Source organism: Mya arenaria, chromosome 11 (genome assembly GCF_026914265.1).
Source record: "Mya arenaria isolate MELC-2E11 chromosome 11, ASM2691426v1".
In the NCBI taxonomy this organism is placed as follows: Eukaryota; Metazoa; Mollusca; class Bivalvia; order Myida; family Myidae; genus Mya; species Mya arenaria.
In genome coordinates, this window is record NC_069132.1 from 51,705,445 (window position 1) to 51,726,759 (window position 21,315).

The 21,315-nt window shown below is 35.0% G+C and overlaps 1 protein-coding gene across 1 annotated transcript in view; it reads right to left on the reverse strand.

Moving 5' to 3' along the window:
* Window positions 1-731: 731 nt before the first annotated feature.
* Window positions 732-21,315, reverse strand: part of LOC128209668 (dynein regulatory complex subunit 7-like) — a 34,939-nt gene continuing 14,355 nt past the window's right edge. Inside the window, exons 9-16 of the mRNA XM_052913806.1 lie at window positions 14,469-14,597; window positions 13,598-13,726; window positions 11,056-11,288; window positions 9,289-9,504; window positions 5,208-5,429; window positions 4,585-4,779; window positions 4,249-4,388; window positions 732-1,469 (exon numbers count right to left, since the gene is read on the reverse strand). Of these exons, the coding sequence (XP_052769766.1) occupies window positions 1,388-1,469; window positions 4,249-4,388; window positions 4,585-4,779; window positions 5,208-5,429; window positions 9,289-9,504; window positions 11,056-11,288; window positions 13,598-13,726; window positions 14,469-14,597 (1,346 nt within the window). The 3' untranslated portion in view covers window positions 732-1,387. The remainder of the gene's footprint in view (window positions 1,470-4,248; window positions 4,389-4,584; window positions 4,780-5,207; window positions 5,430-9,288; window positions 9,505-11,055; window positions 11,289-13,597; window positions 13,727-14,468; window positions 14,598-21,315) is intronic.

Genomic DNA, 21,315 nt, shown 5'->3' on the forward strand with positions numbered 1-21,315 from the left:
GTTTAACAGTGAATTATTGCCCGGATCATGGAAGCAACAGTGAAATAACCCCAGAGTTAGTGAGTTTAACAGTGAACTTTTGCCCAGATCCTGGAATCAACAGTGAAATATCCCCGGAGTTTATGAGTTTGCCAGTGAACTATTTCCTTACTAAATTTGGGGATGATTGGATAAAGGCATCAAAAGTTATTGATTGGATAAGGATGATTTGAGGTTGATTCTATAACTAAAGGGCTATAAGTCTCGAGTGACTAAAGCGATATCACTGGTTATTTAACTTATGATATTATGCAGAACACATTCTGAACAAATTTGTTGGTAATCGAACAAAGGCTCCAACATTATTGAGCAGACAAGACCAATTTTAGGTAATTTCTATACAGGGCAATAACTGTGGAGTTACAATAGACACATGGCTGGTTACAAAACTTGTTCGAGATATTATACACATTGTGACTAAATTTGGGACTGATTGGACAAAGGCTTCAAATGTAATTCATTGAACAAGACAAATTTGAGGTGATTTTTAAAGGAAGATAACGTTGGACTGGATATCAAAGACTTCTTAAGATGTTGAACATACTGGACACCTCATGAGCCACGCCTGGCCGCCCACTCACAGGTCCGTTTGATGCAGGTAAAACATGAATGCGTCCCTTTTTTAATGGACATCTTTTATACATCTTGTTAGATATGCAATGAATGACAAAAAGATAAAACTATTATTTTAACTATGTTCACAATTTATTGACCAAAAAAGCAAGTACAAATTCAAATATTGCTATAACAGATTGAAAGGCTCATGATAAAACAATAGTCCATTGTTCCTTTAATATATATATCCATGAACTTATTTTTACAACGGCCACATATTTCAAACTAAAGCATTATTACTTTTTAATCAGCAGTTTTAAGCGTTCAGAAGTACAGGTACTCCATTTTGCAAACATAAAGTATATACCTGACGAAATTTACAAAAAACAGGTCACAGTCAAAAACACCAGAATACGCTCATTTATCAAGCATGATACTGGGATTTATCTATTAGTCTCTTAGTTAATTGAGAATAAAAATAAAACCACTGTCACACTTAAGAAAATCAGCTTGTTGGAAAAACCCTGATTTCTCATGTTACGTCATTTTCACTGTTGGCCTGGTTTGCGCTCATTACTTCAGAATTTTTATATGGAATGTAAGTAACACATTTTAATAGTATTTCATGTAAAACATAAGAGCCACAAACATCGCATACCATTCATACAATGTGATTACAAAATAGACAAAAATACTTGGAATAAATCACACAAATGCTTCTATCACAATGTCCAAACAATATCACAATAGTTATAAATAATTAGATATGAACAGGCGATGCAGTCTGGCAGGATTAAAAGTACTCGGCGAGTCGAGGGTCTTGTCTCAAGGTTTGTTCAAGCATCATGTATTTGTGTGGGGCCTGGTCCTTGTGCCTAAAATAGTGACAAATACATGTATTTATTATATGCTTTTCGGTGGTTTATAGAGATTTATTAGTGAAATAAAATTTCAAACAGTGAAAATATCAGTTTGATATTTTTCACTGTTTACAAATTTTAGCTCGTTTCGACATCCAGATCAAACGTCAATGCACATAGGGCTGGGACATTATTTCAACGACGTCATTTCCGAAATGATGTTACTTTCAATATAATTTGGCGCACTTTTATACAATTATACATGTACTAATTTCTTACCATCCCAAGAGTACCAGTAATACTCTACTGTTAAAATAATACATATATATATTAAAGGATTGATCACATTTTTTCTTGCATTTATGCTGAATGAAAGCAATAAGGCATGTGAGCAAATTCTATGAAGCGCGCTTAATAAAAGAATTATTCATTACGATTAAAATTAGCTGTATCTTCGGAAATTGAGTATTTATTTTTAAAGAAATGTTACCAACAACATACGTTTGTATAAAAGATTAGCTGATATTTGTAACGTCGTATATTTTTAGTTAAATGACGTCGCGCTGATCCAATCGGAATGCAATATTGAAATAAACAATGGCTACATAACTCCCTGTGTGTTATACAATATGCTGGTTAATGTCAAGTATTACCTTTACAAATGACTACAAGAATGTAAATTTATGTATAATAACTTTGTCAGTGAAAATGAGTCCAGGGTTGGTATTCAATATACAACTTATGTAAATCTTATGGTCATACATCATTGACTTCATTCACTCTATTGGTCAGTTATCAATAACAAGTAATCCGATTAGCTACATCGTTCTTAGATCCAATTAAGATCAATATTGAATACTAGCTCTGTTGAGGAACAAGGGACATTTTTTTGGATAAATTGAGCCTCTTAAGCCTACAATTAATAGCTAGAAATAAATTTGAAAACAATCTCTAATGTAAGTTTATTTATTATCTTAAGATTATTTTTTTAATCATCTCAGCCTAGCTTAAATTTAGTTTTATGACTGCCACATAAGCAATACATAGAGAAAAGGCAGTACAATTAAACATGTTTTTGGACCTCCAAGAGTTTAAGAATGTATTTATCTCACAAGTTTTTACAATTTGCAGCTGCGTTCTCAAGCACCGTAGGGCACTGTGAGGACAGTGCCTTGATCAAAGAAAACAAATATCTCTCATCTACCACTTGAATTTGTATTGACAAACAAGACTGTGAACCTAAAGTACTAGGAACAATGTTTTGCCAGTACAATCTTAAGATTAGCCTCTCCCTGTATGGTTAATGATGTTTTTTCATGAAACACTTTGCTATTATCAGTTTTTCAACAGTAATCTGACACCTCATGAATAAGTACAATGCTAATTAAGTAAACCACAACCTGTAATTACCATTGATGTGTTTACTGTTTAAAAGGTTATAGGGTTGGAATGCCCGGTGTAAATACTAAGTCTTTGAACAGATATCGAACAGCGCTGTCACAGAAACATGACAAATACCCCAGATTGAGCCCGGTTGAATGGATAACTATTATTATATAAAATACATGTTGAAATAAAAAAATGTGTTCTACACATATAAGTAGACTAATTGTATTCCCATTGGTATGTAAAATGTTATGGACTAGGTATGAAGTACATTGTATTACTAAAAAATCAATATTGTGCAATCATAATTGACCTCCAAGTATGACCAAGACTTTTAAGATGGGAGTACAGATGTCATGTGTGACATATCTCTAGATTTTTCCTTTATGTTTTAAAAGTTCTGGCTGAAACATAAAGTATTGCTATAAAAATGTAATGAGCAACATGACCTCAATGTTTGACCTTGATCTTTCAGACGAGAAAAGTCTTATTGCTATGAAGTTAATATTGTTCAACACTGACCTCTAAGTGTGACATTGACCTTGGAGGTAAAGCACTGATTTTATATGCAACACACATTCCCATGGTGCACTACAATTGTGTGAAGTTTGATTGAAATACCATTTAAAATAATCAAGTCATTGCTGAGACAAGGTTGTAAGGGACAATTCTGTGAAGTTTCATTGAATTACCATTCATAATTATCAAGCCATGTCTGAGACAATGTTGTAAGGGACTTGTAACTCTGTGAAGTTTTATTGAATTACCATTCATAGTAATCAAGCCATGTCTGAGACAATGTTGTAAGGGACAAATCTGTGAAGTTTGATTGAATTACCGGGTACCATTCATAATAATCAAGCCATGTCTGAGACAATGTTGTAAGGGACTTGTAACTCTGTGAAGTTTGATTGAATTACCATTCATAATTATCAAGCCATGTCTGAGACAATGTTGTAAGGGACTTGTAACTCTGTGAAGTTTCATTGAATTACCATTCATAATTATCAAGCCATGTCTGAGACAATGTTGTAAGGGACTTGTAACTCTGTGAAGTTTGATTGAATTACCATTCATAATAATCAAGCCATGTCTGAGACAAGGTTGTAAGGGACAAATCTGTGAAGTTTGATTGAATTACCGGGTACCATTCATAATAATCAAGCCATGGCTGAGACAAGGTTGTAACGAACCATTCTGTGAGGTTTGATTGAATTCCTCCCATTCATAATAATCAAGTCATTGCTGAGACAAGGTTGTAACAAACAAAAATTCAATACAAATAACATGAAAGTAAAATTCGCTTAATTAATGGACATTCAAAGTATCCAGGTAGACAAATTTGTCAGCATTATAATTATTGACATTGTACATGTTAACGAAACTAAGACAAGCCAAGCTATAATACCTGTTAAGTCTGAGCTCCAGTATGTGTATACGGAACATGGCCTGACTGCAGTATTCCAAGTACGCCTCCTCATCGTCCTTCAGCATGTTCACCTGGTTCTGCTGGTACCAAGCCTGTTTCTTCTGCAGCTTTTGGGTCTCCTGTAAATGTGCAGCACAAATTGTTTAAATACAAATGTCTATTGTGAAAAGATTCTGTTTTGTATTTTCTGGAAACTTTAATGAAACATTAAAAAGATTCTTAATCCTGGATTAGAATATTTTATATGAAACAAATTTGTTCAATGTATTGTTGCCTTATAAACTAAAATATTGTTGTTGTTTTTTAAAGTCTCACCTTCTCAAAGCGTGCTTGTATGAGGTTAGCCTTGTCAATAAGGCGTTGTTTCAGGTCCATCAGGCAGTCCTCCTTCAGCTTATAAGCCTGTTGGCGGGTGATCTTCTCTGGGTCCCCGATCTGGGCGAGGAATGGAGCAAGGTAGTCGATCTCCATCTCTTGCTTACGCATCTTCTCCTCAAGTTGTTGGCGCTCCTGAAACATTAAGTAGCATAGAGAAATTGAGGGCGTGAAAGTAGTAGAGGTTTAACTGCATTTAAACTTAATGCCACTTTCATGTTTTTTTCAGCTTTTGATCCTTGCCATTTAACCTTCTCACCTACAGCAGATTGCATAAAATGTGGATAAGTTGTCCACAGGGTATTTTATTGCTAGTTTGCACATTTAAATGATTTGATTGTGATAATAATTTTTAGATAAATTTTCACCAATCAAAAAAAATGAATGAAAAAGTGAAGTAGTACTTAAATGAGGTACAAAGCGAAGAAATGCTCCAGTTAGTGACAAGGGGGAGAAATGCTCCCATTCACATTGTGTTACATGTACTAATTATCTATTTCTTTTTTTGTATTATTTTGATATATATTAATTTTCAACTCAGAGAGCCAAAATAAAGCTATTACCAGGTCCTTTCTATGTTTCTTCGCCTTCTCGTTTCTCTCCGTATCATACACGGAAATGTCCAGCTCCTCGGCAGCCTCTTCCCGTATCCGATCCTCGAGTATCTCGCGTACCTCCTCCTCTGACTCACGAACACCCTCCATACATGTCCCCTCCTGCTCCAGGAGCGATAGTAACATCTCATACATCTCAACCTGCTTGTTGGATGGCAGGTTTGGATCAACCTGGAAAGAAAGAGCAAGATATGTCACAGTACATGAACAAAATCCCCTGATAGCAATGCTTACTGTTATGTCTAGTACCTACTCGTTGAACGTTTGGTTTTGATCAACCTGGTAACAATTAACAGTAACATCTTGTACCTACTCGTTGGACGGTAGGTTTTGATCAGTCTGTTAAAAATTAACAAGATACAGTAAATGTTCAAATGACATGCACAAAACTTCACAAAGTACAAGGAAAGTGTTTAATGCGAGTACATCTCAGAGGCCTACATGTACAAAGGTATGTTCAATCCCAAAATGGTTTTGATATCTACAAATTCATGGGAAAGCGCTTTTTGAGAGAGCTTGTCAGCCTACCCGTACTCCCAAAACTAGATATTACACAACAATTTTTAAGGCAAACTGCAACTTTTACTGGTTCTAGAAGCTACTGTCAGTGTTCACTTACAAGTTTCATATAAACCCTCTATTACATGCTCAAGAGATTCTAAAATAGAAGCCATTACATTGCATGCACAGTGTTCATATTTTTTTTAAATTTATATAATATTTTATTTCAAATCCATTCTAAAGAAAATTTATTGCATATTATATCATTTACACCTGCCATATAACTTTTCTATATACAAGAGTCAAGCCTTCAAGCAATGAGACATTTAGAAAACTAATTTTTAATGGAATTTTTCACTTGATAATATTCAGAAAGAATTTCCAATGAGTTTTTAGCCATAGAAACCCCAATTAATGCAGCAGTCACTTGTAACCACGGCCCCCCCCCCCAGGTCTGGAGAATAGCGGGGTCTTTGACTTTCGGTCCAGCCAACCCCGAGTAAAATCCCCACCCTGCAGGGACAAACAGATGTTAAAATCCCTGCCAAATGCCCCTGCACCCAAGGGACCTTAGGTTAGGCCCATTACCTGCTATATTTTTGCGAACACAAAACCACCACATTTACGGCACTGCGGGGCCACCATGAAGGTTAAAACACGGCCCATTTCCCCAAATATCCCCCCGGATCTGGGAGGGGGGGGCAGTGGTTACAATTGACTGGTGCATAAGTATAAAGTATCTGTATGAGGCTGAAAAAACACTGTTTTATATCTATGTGATATTAAATTGCATGGTAATTCATTGATGGCCAAATTGTATGGGAATGTGAATGTCATTTTATGTTTTCCATTAGTCTATTGGGAAATCATTCACATATAGGGTACAATTACTGTATTAAATTATCATAACAACCGATAAAAGCTCTTCCTTTAAATATTGTTTTTCACCAAATGGCTGTATACAGGATAAAAATACATACTAACATATAATGACAAAGCAATAAACACACTTCAGTATTAGGCCAATATAAATTAAGAACTAGATTTTCATCCAAAATATTTTTTTAAATGGGGACATAGGGTACATTTCATTTTGTATTTTCTTAAATGATCATAATTATACATGTTTTTCTAGAAGACACAAGAGCATGATCATAACAATTCTCCTTTTTACATGTGAATGTATACATTTTCACCGTATGTATGAATAAATGCCGTTCCCAGACAGTACCAGATCGATACGCAAATTCAGACCCTAGTTTCACATTTTTTCAAAAAAGTTTAAGGTGCGGCAGAAAAGCAGGTGAGGATGAAAATCTATCAAATAATTTAAAGCTACCTAAGCATTCACTGTTTAAATATAATTTAAAATCCAAGAGGGCTGCGGGGGAATGCAAATGCTCACCTTAAATTTTAAGTTGAAAAAGGGACATAACTTGCAAAGTGATTTTGAATCCAAGCCTTCATGCATTTGTTTGTCCAGGATGATCATGCAACTAGTAAATCTCCCCATTGGTTTATCAGTAATGAATATTTATATCATGTTTTTTTTAATTTTAATTATGTTATCACGTCACCATGTGACGATTGAAAACCCCTATTTCCATACTCCATTTCAAGAGGTATGTAGACTTTATTTATTGTACATGGAATGATACTGAACTTTCAATAAATAAATTTTGAGAGAGTATTCAAAATAATAGGGTTCAAAAGTATTTATATTCCCTCAACACCATAAAATTCAACTGCATTTTGTTTAATTATAACATTGTGTTTAGCTGCTCACAGAATGATCGTCTGACAACTTTTTTTCTTTTTTTGTCTTTGAATGAGCAAATTTTTGTGTAAATGTCTGGAAACCAGTGATATAAGACTGCTGACAAAGCATCAAATCACAGTTTATCCTATTTACATTCGAAAATTTATGTTTTATGGCTAAAAGCCTACTGAGGCTTTAAGAAAAATAATATTTTCGGCAGTTTACCTAACAATCAAGATCTGTTATATTGTGAATTATCTGATAAGAATGAATTGAAGGCATTGATGCCAAAATAAGCTGATTCTGAGACAATAATATAAAAAGTGTAGAAATTGACAATCTGTATGAGTGCAGTTTTAAGTCATCAATGTTCAATGAATCAACCTTTATTCTTTTGTCCTGATTACAATTTCCCAAATTAGAGACTTAATGAAATTAACGTCCCAGAAAAAATAAAAGTACTCGGAGGATTGCTCTGATAAAGTTTTTTTATGGATAACATAACTTTCAACACATGAGTCAATGATTGAAACAACAAATAAGTGTGCCTAGGAGATTCATGTAATCAATTAGTTGGCAATCACATCGTTATCAATTGTTTTATTGTTACTCATTATCCTCCTCTTGAAAAACCCATCCAAGATCAGTTTCTAGTAGGCTTAGTTAAAGGGACTCGCTCATGTTTTGGCACCAGGGCACCAAATTATTTTTTTCCTGCTTATGCATCTGAAAACACTTTTATTATGATTATTTTTACTCTTTGATACTGAAATTGCAGAAAAATACAAATAAAGATTAAAAAAAACCGGTTGTGGTGGGGAACGAACTCGCATTGATACAGTCAGGAGAAAAATTAGAAAAACAAAACTTTATCCACTCGCCCACAGGGACTCATACTAAACTGACCGAAATTTCAACCTATATTGTAAACATTGCTAGCATCACCTGATAATGTCAATCAACCAATCACACCACAGCTTTTTGTTAAATAGCGTTAGTAATGCATTCAAATTTGTGGATTTCAAAGACAATATTTTAGCAAAAATCAACATTTGTTGAAGCGTTCCAGTCGTCAGTATCTTAGTTTTACCACTCCAAATGATTTACCACACTTTATTTCATAATATTTTTTTTTTTGTAAAAAGTGCATTTTACAAACCATGAACCAGTCCCTTTAAGGTTAATTTAATCTAATTACTATAATCAAATTCTGTTAGAAAAAAATGAAGTAGATTACTTCAATTATTTTGTGAGATTCTAATTCATTGATCATTAAAAACTATAAAGGCCTTCTTCAATTATGCTGCACTAGGGATTGAATTGCATTCATTTAATTTCAAAGAGAAAATATATCAAAGTTGATTGATATATACATTGCAAGTTGAGTTTATACATGATAGATATAGATTGATTTAGGAAAATAAGAACATTAAACGTGTAAAAGTTTCGCCCTGCCCTCCCCCCCCCCCCAAAAAAAAATTGTCCAAGTTTACTTTTTTATTTTAAAATAGGAGAAAAAGTCATCATTAAACTTAATTTTTTTTGCACCATTTTGTACTTGAAATTGTAAAAAAATTCTAGGGGAAGCACCCCCTCCCCGCCAACACTTTAAACCAATCATATTTTGAATCTGAATGGGAGGCACAAGTCAAAAGGTTACGACTGAAAGTTTCGCCCCTCAAACATCAAATCCTGGATCCGCCCTTGAATACTGGTATAACATTCAATTCAACCTGGTATGAAACCGGAGAACACACAATTGAGACTAACCTGGAATGTCTGCTGCATGTCCCCAGAGAATGTCAAGGTCGCTCCCTTCTCGTCCCAGTTATGCGGCTTCAGGAACTCCCTCGTCGAGGAGGCGATACGTTTGTCCTCTGTGTGATATGTGATCTGTATTTTGTCCTCGGAACATAAGTAGACAAGTTCTGCAATGTCGTCGTTTGCCTTCTTGTTCTTATTGCGATGGTATTTCATCTGCATTTTCTGTGGAAAGAAAATGGAGTTTATCTTATTTCTTATAAAAGGCAATTATAAGTAGGGCTCTTGAAATCATCAATTTTGATAGCAGTTGATATAAAAGTCTGAGCCAAACTAGTTTTAGAACTTCTCGAGAGACCAGGCCCCAATTTCTCGAAACTTCTTAAGCTTAACAGGCTTAAGTCGCTTATTTCAATTAGCCAAAATACATAATGAAAATGGATTTTGATAAATGAAAAATGGTTTATTCTGATAATCATACAGATTATTCCTATATAATTTCTAAAAATTCTCGAAGAAGTAAATATAACACATTTTATAGAACAACAAAAATAGTGAGATTAGCTTAATCCTGTTATATTGGACTTAAGAAGTTTCGAGAAATTGGGGCCAGACTCAAATATCATAAAATCTCAATCTCGGCCTCAATTCATTTGGTCTCCTAACATTAAAAGGTGTTAAAATCATAAACATTTTTACCTTTTTAAAAGAGCATTCTCGATGAATATGTTTATTTAAAGATTTCGTCCATATTCCAAAGAAAATGAATTATACAGCACAAAACAAATTGAGTACAACTCATTGTTTTTGAGCAATAACATAGGTTCATTTTTTGCTGTAGATTTTTTGTTTAATTTTGAATATTTAAAAAAAAATAAAAAATAACAACATTCTCCATGAGAAAATATGTTTTAAGATAGATAAAAATCGTACAAAATGTTAAAATAAATCCTGCTTTTATGTGGAAAAATAAGTTGAGACTGAGATTTGACTTAAGTACTTTTGTGATTTGGGGCCTGGGGACAGCTTCATCAAGAACCCTAGCAGTGGTTTTAATTAATGCTTGTCTACCAATACTGGTAAGGCCATTAAAGGTGCACTCTCGCAAATTGACAGTTTTGGCATTTTTTTTTTAATTCTTGTCTTCGAATCAGCTGATTTTGGCATCAATGCCTTCAATAAAGACAAGATAACTCTTAATAGAACAGATCTCAATTGTTTTATAAATGTCAGAAAATTGCAATTTTCTTAAAGCGTTAGTTATGCTTTTAAGCATAAAACATAAATTTTCTACCATAAACATGAACAAAATGTTATCCAATCTGAATTCGCAACTGTTATATCACTGGTTTGTAGACTGTTACACAAAAAATTCTCATTTCAAGATAAAAGATTACAAAGTTGTCAAAACGGTCAATCTGTGAGAGTGAAGCTTCAAGACGATCTGACCATGACAAGCTATAACTGATTTTTAATTTGTTTATACTAATCAATTTAGCTCAATTGTAAACATAGATTTATCTAATGTCAATCAATCTTGAGTTCGTTTCCCAGTAAGTGGCCAAGACAAATATGCCCATAGTGGGCTTGAACGCAGAACTTCTTGGGTGAGGGGCAGACACCTTTAAGATACGGTAAGATAAGAAAAGAATTATTTTGAGTCAGCAAGATAGCAACAAGTACAACATGTGAGATTTTTAACCATCTAAGACCTACTACTAAGACTACTCTTATCCTTCTAATACAATCTTAAGCTTCCATGAATCCTATTCCTACCAGTATTGGTCTAGGTTCCTGGCCAGAAGATTTATCCTGGGGACCAAATTTCTTTGGTTTCTTCCCAAACTCTGTGTGCTTGAAGTACAAGAAATCATCCCGATTTTCAAAGTGTTCGGTCATTTCCGACGGGGTCTCCATCCTCTTCATCAGCCCGTCAACGCGAGCCTCTGCATAAAACAACATTGTGCGCTCACTCTCAGGACCTGGGGTACTCGCCTTATACTGGTGCTCTGAAAATAAATGAGAATGTATTTCTTTTTTAAATATTAAAAGCTACAACCTACATTCTCAGCAAATGGAAAAGCAGAAATGCGTTCAATAAGCATTTATAAGGTTTAAGCATTAAATTTTTTTAACTTCCGCGGGTATTTAAACTTCCGCCTACTGCCACTCATCCGATACCTACTGCTTGTGTCAGATTTAGCGTTTAAAATGTGCCAGTCAATGAGGTTGTATTCGAAGGCAGTTACATGACAAGAAGTAAGATCATAATTATTAAGAATGGCTTGTTCACTACGCTCACTCTGCCCATTCTTAATTATTAAGATCTTACTTCATTCAATATGGTGTTTCTTAAACAGGTTTTCTAAAATTGATATGAATGAGCTTTGGCAAATTTTATCAATTCTAGTAAACAAGTTCAATTTCGTATTGAATGACCACAAACATGATATTAAATATATATATCACAATTACTTATTTGATTATTTACAGCGCTATATATATGAAAACATCACTATATAAAGCACACATTTTCAATGCTGTTTATTTATGAGGTCAAGAAAAAGTTATATCACTGGTTATATAACAAAAATATATAATGACGTTATTTCAGACTGGCAAGGCCATGTATGATATAACAATATATTAAATTGTTTTCTTACTATCTACTTCTCAACAATGTGAATTAGAAAGAAATATAATACAAGCAAAAATTCTTTACATTTCAAAACATGAATTGCATAAAAAATTGTTAAAAAAAAAATAAGGGCGTTTATCACGCAATTTTTGTACATAAACATACACACAGCTAGGCTTTAATAAGGAAAACGAATACAAATAACAGCTTGAACATAATATATGGTACAATTTAATTTCAAATAGCAGAGCAGTATATCACTTTAATCTATTTATACCTGTATGCCTGCAATACTAAACGATTTATAAATATAAGTGTGTAAATTTTCTTGTATTTTAATGAAAAACTGACACCATGCAGGGTTTTATTGCGCTTCACATGAATTAATATAAATGTGTTTATAATCTCAATACTTTCTTGAAAAATTAAATGTTTTATTTATCGCTAATAATATTTTTAATTACAACCATAATTCTACCATATGTGCATTTCCAAATGAGTACGATCATTTCTATACGGCCACAGAGATGTCATATGTGTATAACCATTTCTAAATGGCCAAAACGATTTCATGTAGGTGCAACCATAATTATGGCCACACCCATTTCATATTGGTACGACCATTTACATATGGCCACACCGATTTCATAAAGGTGCAACCATAATTATGGCCACACCCATTTCATATTGGTACGACCATTTACATATGGCCACACCGATTTCATATGAGTGCAACCATTTCCATATGGTCACACCGATTTCGTATGGGACCGACCATTTCCATATGGCCACATCCATTTTGTATAGGTTTGACCATTTCCATATGGCCACATCCATTTCGTATAGGTTTGACCATTTAAGGAATGAATTGCGGGGTTGATGTCATTATAGGGGTATGAAAGCAATTGGGCTGGTCTTAGTGTGTGGAGTCCGAAGGACTCCACGCGTACTTTGACCAGCCCAAATGCGTTCATATCCCCGATAATGACATAGTACCATTTCAATATGGCCACACCATTTTCCTTATGGCTACACTGTATACTAATATTTTGGAATTGAAACACAGATTAAACTGAGTGATGAATGTCACCTCCACAGGGAATTTGATATAGAAAATAATGAAAATAATTATATAACTTTTTTGGGCCCTTTAGTTTTCTGAAAAGAACTTATAATCATTGTCTTAAACAACCAGTATGTTAAATTCAATTACATGTTTGATGCATTTGCAGTTATCTTTAACTCAAGTTTCTTTGATAAATTTAACATTGGAGATACAATGGATCCTGTGGGTCTGATGCCATCTAGATGGTGCCATGTACATGTTCCTGTGGATAGTCAAGGTCATACCAACTAGTTACAATAGCTGTAACAGGAGAGCGTAATCAACTATACACTGCTTTGTCGTAGAAATTAATACAATAATATGATCTAGCAAAAGCATTAAAATGGTCAAAATAAAAAGTAAACAAGAAACGCTGTAACAAAACCACAGAAGAACTTCTAGTGTGAAATTCCTGAAAAACTGTGTGAAGTATTTAGTGAATTGAATTAAGGGTAATGGAGTTATAAGTGATAATGCCAACGTGCCCTAAAACTTTAACCGGACGGCAATGCCAGGGCTAGTAGTATGGCCTCATTATTCTTCGAATAGTCGAGCTTTAAAGGTTATAACCTTACCTTTGACACACTTTGCCCGTCCTGGTGCGAAGTACTCAGTGATCCAGGTAGTCTGATGGTTGTGTACTCGGTTATACAGTTTGTCTTCTCGGTGTTCGAAGTACTCTCGAGTCATTACCATATCTGTCACTGTAACAACAGACACAGCAAAATGATATTGATTTAGTCAATTAAATAACTTGTAATGCTTAATTCTTGTCTTATCAAACTGACTGCTACAAAATGATGCCAATATTCTGCCACTTTGCTTATAATTAAACTACTTATTCAGAGATGAAAAGAAAAAAAATCAGGATTTGACATTCGCAGAACACAAAAAAAATACAACAAAGTACGAGAAGTTAACATGGAACAGGTCACAAATTTATGGTAACTGTTATCAAACTAAAAACTAGAATTGTCATAAGAGTGACAAATTTCCCCACATGCCGAATGGACACAGGAATAATAAACTATTTCTCTGAGAAGGGGCCATAACTCTGACAAACATAGGTGGATTGGAACCGAAATCAAACTAACCTGTGTTTAGCACTGTTAAACATGTGTTCCCAAATTAGTTTTATCTATTGTTCCTGTCAATAACTTATCATCTGGACTACAAATTTGGGCGGTTTTCAAGTTTTAAAGGGGCCATAACTCAGTCAAAAAATTGGAAGTTTGTAAACAAAGTCAAACTTGACCCATATTTTTGGGGAGGTTTGAGATTCACTAGTCACAGGATAACTTTGGACAAACATAAGCATGTGGACTTGGATTCAACGTATAATTTTCTTAACCAAAGAAGGTAATTACTGAGGGTGATCGAAATCAGATCCAAAAGTCAAATCAATTGGTTAGCATTCAAACATCTTCAAAAAACAACAAATCTTACGTTCTCTGTCCGAGTACACTGATAGTCGTGACACCAGTCCGTCTTTCATGAGATAGTGGGCAAATTTTTCCAGCTTGGCCCGCTTGTAAAGTTTGTTCTTCTTGCCTTGTGGGCACCGCATCTCAAAGTCTGCAGTAATAAAAGAAACCATGTGAACTCTCATGAAAATAAATAAAAAAATTCTGTCCAACGCTTTAGCAAACATTTACAGAACAACAAGTATAGAAGTGTTAATTTAAACCAGAAGAACAGCGCCATCTAGCAAATGCCAACATTCGTCTGCTCTTGTTATATCCAGCAAACAAGGGGCATAACTCAAATATGATTAAATCAAGAGTTATGTGCCTTGCTATACAGGTGCATATTGTCTCTGGCAACATGTGTGCCAAGTTTCATTACAATATCTTTTTTTTAATCATTGCCAAAGCTAAAAGAAAATCAAGACACAATGATGACACAGAGGCTTTCTAAAATAAGCCAAACTTTTTTTCATCAAATAAGGCTAACCTAAAAGTGTATTCAATTTGATTGCATGAGAAAATTGGCACAATGGAATGAGAAAATGACAACACTACAGTGTTCTCAATAAGAACCGGCTGCCGGCCAAAATGGACGGTTCAAATGGCAATAGGGCCGGTTCAAATTTGGAAAACTAAATGAATTTTCAGTAGAATAAGTAGAAGCTGGTCGGTAACTTTACTATTGGAGATGGTTCGACCGAAACTTATTGAGAACCCTGCACTAATTAACTTTAACAATAAACCAAGTTTGTGGAATTCTATATATATTTCATTTTCAATTTTTCTGATGTATTTAGTAACATTTGCATATTCCTCATCCTATGTTCCTGTTATTCTAAACTTGTATAATGTATAATTATGCCTGGATGATATTATACACCAAATATAGTTCAAATGAAGCTGTAAATGAAGTGTGTGTTTTTTAAATTCTCTAATATTGCAAGCATGACCATTTCTTGTAAAATTTATTGGGGTAACAAATTTCAGTTAGCATGGCTAAGTTTCGTATAGGGAGTTTTTTTGCAAGTTATAGCATTTTACAATGCCTTTCAAGTTCATGCATTTTAGAGAAAATTCTGTTGTTCATTAGTTTGGTAGCGGCAATAAATTCAAAGGTGACTCTTTCATAAGGATTAAAATAAATAATTATTTTTCGTCACCTTAAAGCTGCATTCTCCCTGATTGACTTTTTCTTTTTTATCTTCGAATGAGTAAATTTTTACGTAATTGACAAAAAATCAAATCGCAATTTTACATATTAATGTTCGAAAATTGATGTTTCATGACTTAAAGCGTTACAAACGCATTAAGAAAAATATTTTATTCAGCAGTTTCCCAAACAATTTAGATCTGTTCTATTGTGAGTAATCTTATATGACTGAATTGAATGCATAAATACCAATACCAGCTGATTCTGAGATAAAAGCTAAAATAAATGTCAAAACTGTCAATCAGTGAAAGTGCAGCTTTAATGCAATAACTGAATACCTGCGTCTATTTCTATTTGCAGTTCTTGTGTTATTGCATTAGGGTGTCAAATTAATTATTATTTTAATTTCAACATTTGGAAAGAGAATTATACCTAATACATTGTAAACTACAGGGACAAAAAAAGCAGCAAAAAACATTGACTGTGATCTTGTTTTAAAAGGATGTAAAAGAGGCTGATGCAAAAAAATAATAATTTGATTTTAATGATCAAAACTAAAAAAAAAACAAAAAACAAGAGGGCCAAATGGCCCTGAATCGCTCACCTGTCATATATTGCACATTCTTCCATTATATACAAATATTGAAAACCTAAGCCTATGAACACGGGGCGTGGCCAATTTTGACCCCACGGCTAAAGTTTGAACAATCTTAATAGTGGTCCGATAAACGATGCTTCATACCAAATATCTAAGGCCTTCGCCTTTTGGTTTCGGAGAAGAAGATTACTTAAGTTTTCATCATATACATATATAAGGAAACCCATGACCGCCCGGGTGGGGCCATTTTTTGACCCCAGAGCCAAAGATTGAACAATATTGGTACAAGTCAACTAGATGGTATATCATGCCAAATATCTAAGCTCTTGTCACTACTTGATTTTACGTGTGTATCTATATATGTATATTTGTAATTAATTGTTGTATGTGGCCCATATTGAAAATTGGTATGTGTACTAAATATGTTATCCAGTTTAAATTAAGACGTTATTTGTCTTTGTGAGTTCGGAGAAGATTTTTTAAGTTTTCACTATAACCCATATAGAGAAAAACCATTAGCCCCGGGGTGTGGCCAATGTTGACCCCAGGGCCATAATTTGAACAAACTTTGTAGAGGTCCACTAGACGATGAATCATGCCAAATATCTAAGCTCTAAGCCACGTAAGTTCAGAGGAGATGATTTTTGAAGTTTTCACTATTAACATATAGAGAAAACCCATGACCCCCCAAGGGGGCGGGGCCAATTTTGACCCCAAGGCCATAATTTGAACAATCTTTGTAGAGGTCCACTAGATGATGAATCATGCCAAATATCTAAGCTCTAGTCCAAGTAAGTTCAGAGGAGAAGATTTTTGAAGTTTTAACTATAAACATATAGAGAAAACCCATGACCCCCCGGGGCGGGGCCAATTTTGAACAATCTTTGTAGAGGTCCACTAGACGATGAATCATGCCAAATATCTAAGCTCTAAGCAACGTAAGTTCAGAAGAGATTTTTGATTTTATTTACTATAAACATATAGAGAAAACCCATGACCCCCCGGGGCGGGGCCAATTTTGACCCAAAGGCCATAATTTGAACAATCTTTGTAGAGGTCCACTAGACGATGAATCATGCCAAATATCTAAGCTCTAGTCCAAGTAAGTTAAGAGGAGAAGATTTTTGAAGTTTTAACTATAAACATATCAAGTATACCCATGACCCCCCAGGGCGGGGTCAATTTTGACCCCAAGGCCATAATTTGAACAATCTTTGTAGAGGTCAACTAGACGATGAACCATGCCAAATATCTAAGCTCTAGTCCAAGTAAGTTCAAAGGAGAAGATTTTTGAAGTTTTCACTATAAACATATAGAGAAAACCCATTACCCCCGGGGCGGGGCCAATTTTGAATCCAAGGCCATAATTTGAACAATCTTTGTAAAGGTCCACTAAACGATGAATCATGCCAAATATCTAAGCTCTAGTCCAAGTAAGTTCAGAGGAGAAGATTTTTGAAGTTTTAACTATAAACATATAGAGAAAACCCATTACCCCCGGGGCGGGGCCAATTTTGAATCCAAGGCCATAATTTGAACAAACTTTGTAGAGGTACACTAGACGATGAATCATGCCAAATATCTAAGCTCTAGTCCAAGTAAGTTCAGAGGAGAAGATTTTTGAAGTTTTAACTATAAACATATAGAGAATACCCATGACCCCCCGGGGCGGGGCCAATTTTGACCCAAGGGCCATAATTTGAACAAACTTTGTAGAGGTACACTAGACGATGAATCATGCCAAATATCTAAGCTCTAGGCCAAGTAAGTTCAGAGTAGAAGATTTTTTAAGTTTTCACTATAAACATATAGAGAAAATCCATGACCCCGGGGCGGGGCCAATTTTGACCCAAGGGCCATAATTTGAACAAACTTTGTAGAGGTCCACTAGACGATGAATCATGCCAAATATCTAAGCTCTAGGCCAAGTAAGTTCAGAGGAGAAGATTTTTTAAGGTTTTCACTATAAACATATAGAGAAAACCCATGACCCCTCGGGGCAGCGCCAATTTTGACCCAAAGGCCAAAATTTGAACAAACTTTGTAGAGGTCCACTAGACGATGAATCATGCCAAATATCTAAGCTCTAGTCCAAGTAAGTTAAGAGGAGAAGATTTTTGAAGTTTTAACTATAAACATATCAAGTATACCCATGACCCCCGGGGCGGGGCCAATTTTGACCCCAAGGCCATAATTTGAACAATCTTTGTAAAGGTCCACTAGACAATGAATCATGCCAAATATCTAAGCTCTAGTCCAAGTAAGTTCAGAGGAGAAGATTTTTGAAGTTTTAACTATAAACATATAGAGAATACCCATGACCCCCCGGGGCAGGGCCAATTTTGACCCCAGGGCCATAATTTGGACAAACTTTGTAGAGGTCCACTAGACGATGAATCATGCCAAATATCTAAGCTCTAGGCCAAGTAAGTTCAGAGGAGAAGATTTTTGAAGTTTTCACTATAAACATATAGAGAAAACCCATGACCCCCCGGGACGGGGCCAACTTTGACCCCAGGGCCATAATTTGAACAAACTTTGTAGAGGTCCACTAGACGATGAACCATGCCAAATATCTAAGCTCTAGGCCAAGTAAGTTCAGAGGAGAAGATTTTTTAAGGTTTTCACTATAAACATATAGAGAAAACCCATGACCCCCCGGGTCGGGGCCAATTTTGACCCCAGGGCCATAATTTGAACATACTTTGTAGAGGTCCACTAGACGATGAACCATGCCAAATATCTAAGCTCTAGGCCAAGTAAGTTCAGAGGAGAAGATTTTTTAAGTTTTCACTATAAACATATAGAGAAAACCCATGACCCCCCGGGGTGGGGCCAATTTTGACCCCAGGGCCATAATTTGAACAAACTTTGTAGAGGTCCACTAGACGATGAATCATGCCAAATATCTAAGCTCTAGGCCAAGTAAGTTCAGAGGAGAAGATTTTTTAAGTTTTCACTATAAACATATAGAGAAAACCCATGACCCCCGGGACGTGGCCAATTTTGACCCCAGGGCCATAATTTGAACAATCTTGGTAGAGGACCATTTGGTGATCCTACCTACCATATATCAACGGCCTAAGCCTTGTGGTTTGGGAGAAGAAGATTTTTCCTTTTGGTTGCCATGGCAACCAGAGTTCTGTATGGAATTAAATTCTTTGAACAACTTTGATAGAAGACAACCCAAGGAACCTATGAAGTTTTATTAATATTGGCCTAGCGGTTAAGGAGGAGATGTCTTTTAAGTAAATTGTTGACGGACGACGCACGCCGCACGACGGACAAAAGGCGATCACAAAAGCTCACCATGTCACAAAGTGACAGGTGAGCTAAAAAGGCAATTTCATAAAAAAAAATCTCAAAAGATATTATCATAAATTGGAAATAAAATTTAGTAGAATTACGTATGGTTATGTAAATCAATAATAAATCCAAAAATATTTATATAATGTGATTGTAAGTCTTAATAAGAACAATTAATATCTGCCATAAATAGAATGATACAAGAAAATCCAAATAGACATTATTTAAGAGTCGGTAGTTGCACTTGCAAAATGATAATCATATTTATCAGATATATGAAACAGCTGAAAGTTCTCAAACATAGACATTTATGTTCAAATATCACCGGTAAATAAAAATAATTGACCTAGTGACCTAGTTTTTGACCTGGGTTGACCCAATATAGAACTTGACCTAGCTTATGTTAAGATGATCATTCTGACCAAGTTTCATTAAGATAAGGCTAAAATTGTGACCTCTATTTTGTTCACAAGGTTTTTCTAATAATTGACCTAGTGACCTAGTTATTGACTGCGGATGACCCAATATCGAACTTGACCCAGATTTTATAGAGATGATCATTCTGACCAAGTTGCATTAAGATTAGCCTAAAATTGTGACCTCTATTGTGTTCACAAGGTTTTTGTACTAATTGACCTAGTGACCTAGTTATTGACCGCGGATGACCCAATATCGAACTTGACCTAGATTTTATAAGGATGATCATTCTGACCAAGTTGCATTGAGATTAGGCTAAAATTGTGACCTCTATTGTGTTCACAAGGTTTTTCTACTAATTGACCTAGTGACCTAATTATTGACCGTGAATGACCCAATATCAAACTTGACCTACATTTTACAGCGATGATCATTCTGACCAATTTGCATTGAGATTAGGCTAAAATTGTGACCTCTATTGTGTTCACAAGGTTTTTCTACTAATTGACCTAGTGACCTAGTTATTGACCGCGGATGACCCAATATCGTACTTGACCTAGATTTTATAGAGATGATCATTCTGACCAAGTTGCATTGAGATTAGGCTAAAATTGTGACCTCTAATGTGTTCACAAGGTATTTCTACTAATTGTCCTACTAACCTAGTTTTTGACCCCAGATGACCCAATATCGAACTTGACCTAGATTTCATAGAGATGATCAGTCTGACCAAGTTTCATAAAGATTAGGTCAAAATTGTGACCTCTGTTGTGTTCACAAGGTTTTTCTAATAATTGACCTAGTGACCTAGTTATTGACTGCGGATGACCCAATATCGAACTTGACCTAGATTTTATAGAGATGATTATTCTGACCAAGTTGCATTGAGATTAGGCTAAAATTGTGACCTCTATTGTGTTCACAAGGTTTTTGTACTAATTGACCTAGTGACCTAGTTGTTGACCGCGGATGACCCAATATCGAACTTGACCTACATTTTATAGAGATGATCATTCTGACCAAGTTGCATTGAGATTAGGCTAAAATTGTGACCTCTATTGTGTTCACAAGGTTTTTCTACTAATTGACCTAGTGACCTAATTATTGACCGCGGATGACCCAATATCGAACTTGACCTAGATTTTATAGAGATGACCATTCTGACCAAGTTGCATTGAGATTAGACTAAAATTGTGACCTCTATTGTGTTCACAAGGTTTTTCTACTAATTGACCTAGTGACCTAGTTTTTGACCCCAGATGACCCAATATCGAACTTGACCTAGATTTTATAGAGATGATCAGTCTGACCAAGTTTCATAAAGATTAGGTCACAATTTTGACCTCTATTGTGTTC